General features: G+C 51.2%; 1 protein-coding gene across 1 annotated transcript in view; it reads right to left on the minus strand.

Annotated features, from left to right (window-relative positions):
* Positions 1 to 1,321: 1,321 nt before the first annotated feature.
* hoga1 (4-hydroxy-2-oxoglutarate aldolase 1) overlaps positions 1,322 to 12,500 on the minus strand; it is a gene marked incomplete at its 5' end in the record, with an annotated part of 13,786 nt that continues 2,607 nt past the window's right edge. The window contains 3 exons of the mRNA XM_079999571.1: positions 1,322 to 2,480; positions 5,790 to 5,923; positions 8,370 to 8,466. Of these exons, the coding sequence (XP_079855697.1) occupies positions 2,331 to 2,480; positions 5,790 to 5,923; positions 8,370 to 8,466 (381 nt within the window). The 3' untranslated portion in view covers positions 1,322 to 2,330. The remainder of the gene's footprint in view (positions 2,481 to 5,789; positions 5,924 to 8,369; positions 8,467 to 12,500) is intronic.

Below are 12,500 nucleotides of genomic sequence, written 5' to 3' on the forward strand. Positions count from 1 at the left end.
ATCCTGGCATCAGTGGGTTTGTCTCCAGGACTTCAGCGGTGTTCAGGAAACCGCTCGTGGGGCTGAGCCGCTTTTTTCGGACAGCAGAGTGTTAATGGTGTGAGCGCCGCCTGTCATTGGCCCACTTTGTCCGCTCGGCATTTGCGATGATCGCTCTGAGCGACTCCAGAGAGGGCAGGTTTCGTTGAGGATAGGGTCCAGTTCATGTTCTGGCGTGACCTGCTCCATGCCGAGCAGGCATGCTCTGTGACGGAGAAGCAAAAGGCTAGCGCCGACGTACACAGCGTACTTGGGCCGAGACCCCCGACTTTGAGTTGAGCGTCGTAGAAGGCTGCTCCCGGTGGAGACCTTGGCTCTCGTCTTTTGGGAGTGTGCCTTGTAACTGGGGGTACGATCGAAAGTGGCTCCCAGATAGGACTGGGTGACGGTGGTTTTGGAGCTTTACACCGTCCCAGGTCACGTCGAGCTCCGGTCCAGCCTCTCAGTTTTTTTTGAGGTGGAGGCTGCAGATCTGGGCTTCCCCGGGGTTTGGGCGCAGGCGGTCTTTGCGGATGGTTCACTGACATATCGGAGAGGCCTCCCTCCAAGGTTGACTCAAGTTATGCTGCTGCGTGGCCATGGCGAGGTCACCTGCGTAGATAAGCCTGCTGCATGTAGACACTGGAGAGGGGAGGGGCCAAGACGCTGCCCCGCGGCAGCCCCTCGGTCGGGTGGAGCCATCTCGCTTTTCCTATTGTTGAGTGTGACGTAGGACGTCCGGCTGCTCAGAGGACAGCTTATGACGCTACATAGTTTGGCGTCAGCTGCCATGTCGAGGAGTTTTCTGATCGGCAGCCTGTGTTGGACGGTATCATAAGCAGATCAACAAAGGCAACGACCGTTATCAGCTTCTCCTGATGGCCGCCTTCCATGTAGCGGGTGAGGGTTAGCAGGTGGCCTGCGGAGAAAACGAGAGAATGTGATCGACGGAAGATGCTGTGTGTGTGTGTGAATATCTATTTGCTGCATAATTGTGTGTGTGTCCTGGGACCCCCCCCCCCCCCCACACACACACACGCGCCCGCCCGGCGTCCCTTGCACGTCCACCGGGATCAAACAGGAAGTCCTGGCGAGCAGGTGGAGCCTCCGAGTGGCGTCTTGGAGCAACTGCTGCTCAAACAAATCGACAAAAAATAGAAACTAATAATATTTAAAAGACAATTATTGAAAACACCCCAGAGCGAGCGTTCGCAGATCCTCTCCTCAGTCCGTTCTCTGGAACGCGGAGGGAACCGAGAGGCTTTCCGGCCAAAAAATAAAAACAACACATTCCACATTTCAGTAAATGTTCCATTTATTTAGCTTCTTGTTCATCATTCACATTGGGCAGAGAAATGTTCCAGATTTTCGGCAATAAAATGCAATTAAATTTTCACAACTTCTATCTGAGGAATCCTTTGACGCTTTTCGGAACCGTTTCGTTCCCGCAGGCGGAGAAGTAAAACCCCCCGAAAAAAACTCACTTAGAGATTTGTACCCTATGAGCAGGAAGTCAGCTTGTAAAGCTGCTTTGCCATGGCTGTGATAGGGGCGGGGTCTAACAGATCAAAGGGGCGGGGCCTGATAAATCCAACCATTATTGAATTATACATTTGATCATGAAGGACACCAAATTAAGGTGATTTTGAGGAAAGCCCAAGCGGAATGGTATTTGTTAAAGTGTCTCGTTAGAAACTGTACTTAACGCGTATTTACGTTTGTATGAGAGATGTGGTTGGTCATTGAATACTTAAGCCCCGCCCACACAGGACAACCATTACTGGGGGGCGTCTAGAGATTCGTAATAATTGCAGAAATTCGTGCATGATCCGAATTCCATGCAGAGGTGGAAAATCCGGGTTTGGAAGGTAAAACTCTGCTCCGGGATTTGGAGAGGACCGCGTGTGCGCGTGGCTGACCAGCACCAGTGCAGAGGACCTGCGTCGGTGCACGGCGGGAGCAAAAACACGGAAATGGGGCATTTTACGTTCTGGACCTGGGGCTATCCACCTCCGCTGCCATGCCAATGGTCCAGGTCTGCGCCCGGTATTTTGGGTACGAATTCTGCACCCAGCGACAATAAAGTGGAACCTCGAAGGAAAGAAATCAACTTGATTAATATTTCTAATTAGCGGGGTAGCAACACAAGTTTAAAACAGGCCCCTCCCCCAATTTCAGAGACATCGTTATTGGACGTACGGTCATGGCAGAGCTGGAAAATCCAGGTTCAGAAAGTAAAAACTCCGCTCCGGGATTCGGGGTGGAGCGAAAAAAACCCGGAAACAGGAGCTTTTCACTTCCCGGACCCGGATTCACATCCAGCCGTTGGAGCTGAAGTCTCGTCTGAGCTTCTCCACCTCGGCCTCCGTCAGCGCCTGCAGGGGCGAGCGACAGGCGCCGCCGTGGAAACCGAACCACTCCATCGCCTGCTTGAGGGCGGGCACACCCAGCTTCCTGGTCACCTAGCAACGAGACGGGAAGCACACGCACACTGTACCTGGAGACCACCTGAGACGAGTCACTGCGGCTTTGAATCTGGAAACTATTATGGGGTGTTTGGTTTCTTACATAATCCGAGGCTAATGTGACGTGTGCAAACTCAAACAAGTTCCTATTTCAGTTTGAGTTTCATGGTTTACTGTTAATAATTTAGGGTTATTTTATTCTTCTTTTGTTTTTGTTTATGGTTTATTTTAGGATTATTTGTCTTGTTATTGTTCTTCTATTTTTGTTTATTGCAAATGTTTGTTTATTTCATGCTACCAAAGGTTTCTCTATTTTATTGTTGCTTTATTATTATAAATATTCTAATTCTAATTCTAATTTATTTATTTGTATTATTATTGTCCACTGTCTAATTCTCAAATCATTCCAGTTTACGGGTGCTGGTGAACCATGTGATACTAGTGAACGTGCACGTGCTTCTGTCGTAGTTAGCGTGCCACGTGCACGTTCTGTCCCATTCCTCTGATTGATGCTGCGTTACCATGATGATAACTGGCAGCTTGTGCTGTGGCACACCACGAGGGAAGTTCATTTGTGTATTTAGTTCATCATCGTTCTAGGAGGCTTTCATTCCCATCAGCCCTCCAACTCTTCTTAATGTAACTTTGAGAAGTCCCGTCCGTAGAAGTGGCGTCGGGATGTTTCCAGGACCGTCCACGCGGACGCTGGTCATGGAATTAATCAGTTTAAGAAGATTCATTTTCGAATGATATGAAAATCTGGAACAATAAAAGATCTGTTTCACTCAGACTGACAATTGCTTTAAAGATGACATTTATTTGGGAAACCAGATGATCAAATTCTAGCTTATTCATTTATGCGACAGTTAACTTAATTGAAGAGCTAAATTAGGATTATATGCAATAGAAAATAATTATTCATGTCTTGCTGATCCATTTCAGCATTGTATATATAGTATTTATATAAGCATTTGCTGTCTTTCATGGTTGTTTCTTGTGTTTATTATTTAGTGTTTCTTAAATCTTAAGTAAAAAAAATATATCAAACCCCATTTTATTTTTTTAAAGCTACAAGCAGAGGTCGGTTATAAATGTATTAAATAAATATATAAAATGTAGTTAAAAAATGTATTCATATATTTATAAATATATTCAGATAAAATTAAATGATATTGTCTCAACTTCTAAATATATTTTAAAATTGTAATTTTGACATGAAATTATGCAAAATATTGTTGCCGCCACAATATTTAATTTCTGTAATAAACTGAATTTGCTCGGTGAAACTGGAAAGATGGAAGTAATGTATAAAATTTCGATATAGAATCGTATCGTTGAGATCCTCAATTATCCAATCCAATGTGTCCTTGGTCTGGACTTTGGTTCCTCTTTGCGCGAAGCTTCCCAATCCTCTGTACGCTCACTCGACACTGTGCACGGAGCCGCCGTCTTGGAAAAGCCCGCCGCGACTAACGGCCCCAGAATACACGCCTTAGCCCGGGTCGCATTTCACATTCAGGAAGAGTGACTCTCTTCCTGAGGAGGATCCTCTCCGTGTGATTTGCTCCTCCGTGCGGCACCTTGTGCTCCTGGCGGCGGCCCTTTGCTCCCTCCCTCTGGGTCAGTGTTTCCTCTGCCTCCACTCTGCAATCAGCGGCGAATTCACAAAGAATGGGCCGCGGCCGCCGACAGCACCGTGAGTTGTGCGTCAACGCGCCCCCGTCCCGACGTCCAATTCACAGAAGATGTTGGGCTAATGATATGAAAGCACAAACGCGCCCATGAAGTTTTTCCGTTGAGTGAAACCTGCCCTTGTCTCTGATCGCCATTATCCATGTGGGAAAGTGAATAAGGGCAACCGTCAAAAAAGGCAGCGGTGCCTCGATCCGCTCCGCTGCGCCATCAGCAGGCAAACCCGTCAACACTGGGGTTTGAAAATAAGGCAAATGGTCCGGCCCAGACGCACGTCAACCGGACCCCCCCAAACCCGTGCGGCCGTTTGCCTTCTTTTCAAATTCCAATGTTTACCTTGAACGGCGCAGGGAGCGGGTCGACAACGCCGCCTTTTTTCCTGTCTCGTGTAGATACCACCGGCTCTCTGCAGAGGGTAATAGCGTCACACTAACTGGGCGTGGCTGTTAGCAGGGGTGTTTGTGAATTGGACCTGTTTTGCAATGGAGCTCTTTTGCATAGAACGATGCGTACACTTTTGCACGAGATGTATGAAAAAAACCTCATTTAAATATGCGCAAATAGCACCGACGCACCCAGACGCCGTTTGCGTGGCAGCACGGCTCACGCCGCATTTCAGCGTTTGCAGTGCTTTGAGAATTTGATGCTTTTCCTGTTATTTGCACAAGTTTAGGGGCCACAAAAGCTACGCAATCACTTTGTGAATTTTCCACTCACTGGACCCCTCTAGTCCTGCGTAGAACCTCTCTAGTCCTGCGTAGAACCTCTCTAGTCCTGCGTAGAACCTCTCCAGTCCTGGTTAGAACCTCTCTAGTCCTGGGAAGAACCTCTCTAGTCCTGGGGTAGAACCTCTCTAGTCCTGCGTAGAACCTCTCTAGTCCTGCGTAGAACCTCTCTAGTCCTGGGGTAGAACCTCTCTAGTCCTGAGTAGAACCTCTCTAGTCCTGCGTAGAACCTCTCTAGTCCTGGGGTAGAACCTCTAGTCCTGGTTAGAACCTCTCTAGTCCTGGGAAGAACCTCTCTAGTCCCGGAGTAGAACCTCTCTAGTCCTGCGTAGAACCTCTCTAGTCCTGCGTAGAACCTCTCTAGTCCTGGGGTAGAACCTCTCTAGTCCTGGGGTAGAACCTCTCTAGTCCTGGGGTAGAACCTCTAGTCCTGGGGTAGAACCTCTCTAGTCCTGGGGTAGAACCTCTCTAGTCCTGAGTAGAACCTCTCTAGTCCTGCGTAGAACCTCTCTAGTCCTGAGTAGAACCTCTCTAGTCCTGCATAGAACCTCTCTAGTCCTGGGGTAGAACCTCTCTAGTCCTGCGTAGAACCTCTCTAGTCCTGGGTAGAACCTCTCTAGTCCTGCGTAGAACCTCTCTAGTCCTGGGGTAGAACCTCTAGTCCTGGGTAGAACCTCTCTAGTCCTGGGGTAGAACCTCTCTAGTCCTGGGGTAGAACCTCTCTAGTCCTGCGTAGAACCTCTCTCGTCCTGGGTAGAACCTCTCTAGTCCTGGGGTAGAACCTCTCTAGTCCTGGGGTAGAACCTCTCTAGTCCTGCGTAGAACCTCTCTCGTCCTGGGTAGAACCTCTCTCTTCCTGGGCAGTGGGAGGCCGGGGGTCTGTACTCACGGCGGTGTTGGGCTGGATGAGGCGCTGCTGCAGCGCTCGCGCCTCGTCCCAGCGCCCGGACATGCACAGACGCTCCAGCTCGCACAGCTCCGCCCCCAGGACGTTCGCCAGCGCACAGACTCCACCCACTGCACCTGGGGACGAGCAAGAGGAGCACAGGCAGACGGGTGTCATTGAGCCGGGTCGGTTTTGAGGGGTGAAGCGGAGAGGAGGGACTTCAGGGTCCAGGAAGAAAAAGTCCAGATTCCATGTTTTTCGAACCGCCGGTTCCAATCGGCCGGAGCGCCGGGTCGACGCCATCGAGGAAATAAAAGGTGGTTCCCTCGAAAACCCGGAGAGAACCTTCACCTTTACCGTCACCGTGGACCTGCGCCAAAATGTTCGGGGTTAATGTCCGGTCGTTCATTGCACACTTTCCATTCGGTAGTTGGAGTTTTTCAGACAACGCACAGCGAGTTGTTGTGCCGAGTTCACGCCGCGCCATTTTCCACCGGCAGACAGGTCCCCGGGGATCGAACCGTTGGCGACGCCGTCCGAATATGCCCCGGCGACGCCCCAAATACATCAGGCACCGAGCAACAGCCAATGAGAGCAGACACAAATATTTATTATTATGATTATTATTATCTAAAAAATGTAGTTATTATAATAATAACTAATGGAACAACCGGAGCTGCTCCTTCCTCATTGCTCTGTGGAAGGCGGTGACCCCGCCCCCGCACGCCACGCCCTCACCCCCCCAGGTCCCACTTCTCGCTCTCAGCTTTGGTGACCAAAAAAAAAACGTTGCCTGGTTTCCTGGGAATCCACGACTCAGAGAGCAGGAGAACCGGAGAACCCCAACGGAGCCGGAAGGCCCTGAGGGCTGAACCATCCCGGCGCCCGGCGCGCGCCCAAAACTCTCTTGGGTCTTGCGGCCGCTGGTCTCCCTGGAGCGCAGGCCTCCCGGCGTCCGGGGCAAAAACTGATGTTTTCTCTTCTCCAAACGGATGAGGAACGTCGCGGCGACGCATCCACCTCAACCACGACACACGTGACCAGGCGGAGTAGACGGACGGCCCTCCGCCTTCATTAAACGTGGATATTTTACAGATTTTGAAGACTGGTTTCATTTTATCGAGCCCCCCTCCCACGACAGTTTTTATGGTTTGCTTGTGAGGAAACGGCAATTTCCCGGAACGCCGCCTGCAGACCAACGTCCAGGAACTGATCTGAGGTTTTTGTCCATTTTATCCGAAAAAAAACAAACAAAGCGAGCGTCCAGCGTTACTGAATAGAATAAACAGAGACTTTGAAACGCAGCCACATCGGGAACCGCATCTCCACCCGTGACCGGCGGCGATGGCGGGTTGCCAGTTCATACCTGGGGGCGGCCGTGATGGGGCCGCGGGCCGTAGGGTTCCCCGCTCCCTTCACCTGCCCCCCCACCCCGGCTCAGATGACTGACAGCAGCTTGAAGATGGAACACCAGCTCCACCAGCTCCACCCAGCTACCATCAGCTCCACCCAGCTACCACCATGCTTGAGTGACAGGCGGAGACCCCGCCCCCCCGGCTCAGAACCCTGCTGGGGGTGCTGGTGGGGGTGCAGGTGGGGGTGCATCTATCCTTCCATCCATCCTTCTATCTATCTATCAATAGTTCCATCCATCCATCCTTCTATGCATCCATCCATCCATATATAATAAGTATATTTTCCTTGCATACATACATGTTTTAAGGCGTCTGACAGTGCAGGTCTTTCCCTCGATGAGCCTCTAATTTGATGCTGCAGCGCTCAAACGCTACGTGGCCGACATGGTGAGTCCCACACGGGGCATATTCATATTCATATCCATGTTAATATTCATGTTCATGTTCATGTTCATATCCATATTCATATCCATACACTTATTGTGTTTGACGTGATGTACAAGCGCGACGCTCTGCCCCCTGGTGGCCACTTGGCCTCCACACGCTGCCGAACACAGACCCCGAACATCCTGGTTTACCAGAGCCCTCGCCTTCCCGTCTCCCGCCGGGAAGCTGGCCCCGCCCGGAGGTCTGAAGGACGGGGCGGGGAGTCACCGACCCGACGGCGCTGCCCGCGCGAGGAATCCTGCGCCTCGTCGCGGCTTCACGCGACTGGACCGAACAAGACCCTTCACCGGGGGGAGCCTGACCGGTCAGTTGGGTCCAAACTGCGTTTTGTCACCAAAACAGGGCGGAAGTGACACGGGAAGCGACGGCCCTAGCGATTCTTGATCACTGAAAAAAACAATAATAATAAAAACGAAATTTAAATAAGAAAAATATTTTAAAAAAGCTAAATGAGAAAAAGTCAAACGGGCCCCGCCCCCCTCACGCCATGTCTGCTCTCATTGGCTGTAGCTTGTGGCGCCACGCCCGACCGGATCCCGACACGACCACATTTCAAACCGCGGGGCTTTCCACGTCACGGACTTGAGTCGCGGATCGGATCACTTCTCGGATCAAAAAAAAAAATATTATAATTTAATTAAAAAATTAAAAAATTAAAAAACAAAAAAATAAAAAAGGGGGAAGTAAATACGGAGAGCTGGAAGCTGCGGGGGGGTCGTACCGACACAGTAAGCTGCCATGAGGAACCCGGCAGAACCTGCCAAGACCTGGAAGTCCTGAGACCTGGTCAGATGGACGATCAGAGCGATCCGAGTGATCTGAGAAAGAGAGAGAGAGGAAGCGGGGGCGGGACAAATGAGAATAAAGAAAAAGAAGGTGAAGCATCTTCAAAAAGAAGAGGTGTGTGTGTGTGGGGGGGGGGGGTGGATAGGATCATTAATAATTCATAAGCTGGATATTTTGTTTGCCTTTCCCCGTACGAGTCTCTTTTGTCGATCCAGATATGAAGACGACGCTTTCCAAACAAACCTGGAGCCATTCAAAGGGAAGAGACCCCCCCCCCCCCCCACGCACACACACACAGCTTCCTCTGCAGGGAGTGTTATTCACTCCCTATTGGCCGTTAACTGCGAGGCTCTATTTTTAACCACTGCACCCCCCCATCAATCCATCAGATTATGAAAGGAGCCTCCACCCCCCTCCCCCCTCCTCCACCCCCCTCCCCCCTCCTCCACCCCCCTCCCCCCGTCAAACTCTGGATCCACGGAACCACAGACTTTATTTTTCCGTCACAGTAAAAATTTGTCTTCTATTGACTGTGAGCGAGCGAGACACTTAATATGCAGCACCAGGAGGAAGCAACCACGTCACCACGTCACCACATCATCACGTCACCACGTCCACGTCACCACGTCACCACATCATCGCGTCACCACATCACTGCGTCCACGTCACCACGTCACCGCGTCACCACGTCACCGCGTCACCACGTCACCACGTCATCACATCACCGCGTCCACGTCATCACATCACCGCGTCCACGTCACCGCATCCACATCACCACATCCACGTCACCGCATCCACGTCATCACAACACCACGTCACCGCATCCACGTCACCACATCACCGCGTCACCACATCACTGCGTCCACGTCACCGCATCCACATCACCACATCACCACATCCACGTCACCGCATCCACGTCATCACATCACCACGTCACCGCATCCACGTCACCACATCACCGCGTCACCACATCACTGCGTCCACATCACCGCGTCACCACGTGACCGCATCACCACGTCACCACATCACCACGTCCAGGTCACCGCGTCCACGTTACCACGTCATCACATCACCGCATCCACGTCACCACATCACCACGTCCACATCACCACATCACTGCATCACCACATCACTGCGTCCACGTCACCACATCACCACGTCCACGTCACCACATCACCACATCACTGCGTCACCACATCACTGCGTCCACGTCATCACATCACTGCGTCCATGTCATCACATCACCGTGTCCACGTCACCGCGTCCACGTCACCACGTCCACGTCACCACGTCATCACATCACCGCGTCCACATCACCGCATCCACGTCACCACATCACCGCATCCACATCACCACATCACTGCGTCACCACATCACTGCGTCCACGTCACCACATCACTGCGTCCATGTCATCACATCACCGTGTCCACGTCACCGCGTCCACGTCACCATGTCCACGTCACCACATCACCGCGTCACCACATCACTGCGTCCACATCACCGCGTCACCACGTGACCGCATCACCACGTCACCACATCACCACGTCCACGTCACCACATCACCACATCACTGCGTCACCACATCACTGCGTCCACGTCATCACATCACTGCGTCCATGTCATCACATCACCGTGTCCACGTCACCGCGTCCACGTCACCACGTCCACGTCACCACGTCATCACATCACCGCGTCCACATCACCGCATCCACGTCACCACATCACTGCATCCACATCACCACATCACTGCGTCACCACATCACTGCGTCCACGTCACCACATCACTGCGTCCATGTCATCACATCACCGTGTCCACGTCACCGTGTCCACGTCATCACATTACCGCGTCCACATCACCGCATCCACGTCACCACATTACCGCGTCCACATCACCGCTTCCACGTCACCACATCACCATGTCCACGTCACCACATCACCGCATCCACGTCACCACATCCACGTCACCGCGTCCACGTCATCACATCACCACGTCACCACGTCCACGTCACCGCGTCACCACATCACCGCGTCCACGTCATCACATCACCGCGTCCATGTCACCGCGTCCACGTCACCACATCACCACATCCGCATCACCATGTCACCGCGTCCACGTCACCGCGTCACTGCGTCCACATCACCGCGTCACCGCATCACCACGTCACCACATCACCACATCCACGTCACCGCGTCCACGTCATCACATCACCACGTCCACGTCACCACGTCACTGCGTCACCACGTTGACCTCCCTTCGTTTCATGTGTTAAACCAGTACAAAGAAGAGAGAGAGAGACGCTTTAATCCATCCAAACGTACCAAAATAATCCAATCCTGTCGCCCCTCATCTGTGTCTGCTCATCCTCAGTAATTATCAGCTTCCAATCCTCGGTTGCCAGTTTAGTTGACTGAATTCTGTTGACAGTACCTGGCAACACTCAACCGGCATGAAGAGGTGCTTCTCAGCTGACGACAAGACCTCCGCCGGCGGAACCGGCGGCCCCCTGGGGGCCACGCCCGCTGTCCCACCCCGCCGTCCCATGGGCGTGGTCGCCAACCCTCGTCGGGTCGACTCGGATCTCGTTTATTTTTTATGCTCGCGTGGAAAATCTCTGGAGTGCCCCCCGGGGAGCTAGGCTAGCTGACCCCCCCCCCCCCCCCCCCGCGGCCATGCACGGAGCTAACTCCGTTAGCGCGCAGCCCGTCCGGGGCATGGACCCTGCCGTCCGAATCTGGGTGAGAAACTTCTCCTTTAGCGGAACATTGGGGCGGAGGCACGTGTGTGTGTGTGTGTGTGTGTGGAGGAAGTGACACCAGACGCAGCCGAGGAGCTTTTCAAATCAAGCGGCGTCTCAAGAGACGGAGCTAAATGCAAAGATTTCTTCACGACGTCTCACACGTCTGATCCTGCAATTCTCACTTTGAAAACATACTCACACGTGTGTGTGTGTGTGTGCGTGTGTGTGTGTGCCTCAGAGAATAGGAATGCTTTCACCAGACGAGCGTGTGTTTCAATTAAAAAGGCCATAGAAGGTTCTTCTAACTCTTGTAACTTCATCTCTGTATTGTTTCTGCTCGTAATCACATTTTCCTCACTTGTCCAATCCAGACAAACTGCTTCAAAGTCTTTTTTATCAATTTTTTTCCCCCCACAGCCTGGAACGTATTTGGCAATAACATAAATGACTGATGTTTTTATAAATCTGCAGATCTAAATTGACTTCACGTCGTCAAGCCGGCGGCGTCAGTCTGGGCATCCGGGTTGCCTGACTGACTTATTGCCATTTTTTTCCTGATTTTCCCCCACGACGCCTGTTTGCGTTCTTATTGTTCCTCTGCGCACGCACGCCCCCCCCCCACACACACACACACACACACACACACAATGCTCCACTAGGGGGAGCTGGTTTTCCATGTGGATGTTTTAGAAATTTAGAGGAAGGTGTTGATTGATTGATTGATTGGTTGATTGATTGTGGTGCTGCTGTCACTCATTTACTTGTTTATTGGAAACGTGTTTTATTTACGGCAGCGTTTTCCAACAGGTCCTGCAGCTCCGTCTCCGTCCTTCCCTTCCTTCTTTTCCGTTCCGTTGACACTTGACAATTTCAGCCTCACTCCTTGAGGTGAGCGCTACTGAATGTTTGAGGTTTATTGCAGATTATCGTTACTTCTTCACGTTCAGGTTGATGTTTCTGCTTCTCTGTTCACGCCGAATTTCATTACTTATTGCGCAGGATGTAATATCACTTAAAAGAAGGTTCTTTTTTGTAATATTTGTTGTTTATGGTGAGGGTTTGTGTATATTGTGTCATATTTAAGATGGTTTTATTGTTTACTTTGACATGTTTCACCGCCTCCTTTTTAATATTTCTGATTCTGTTCCTTTATTCTTTTTGCCTTTTCTTTAATGTCAGCTGGTTCCCTCCGGGGATGAATAAAGTACCTATCCATCAATGAGGGATGCACCGCTGCACCGTACCTAATCCAACCGTTGACTACGCCCCCCCAGCTTTTATTGAAGCTTTTATTTGGTTATTTATATATTTTTTCTTAAATATAGATT

Source organism: Zeus faber (genome assembly GCF_960531495.2).
Source record: "Zeus faber genome assembly, chromosome: 4".
In the NCBI taxonomy this organism is placed as follows: Eukaryota; Metazoa; Chordata; class Actinopteri; order Zeiformes; family Zeidae; genus Zeus; species Zeus faber.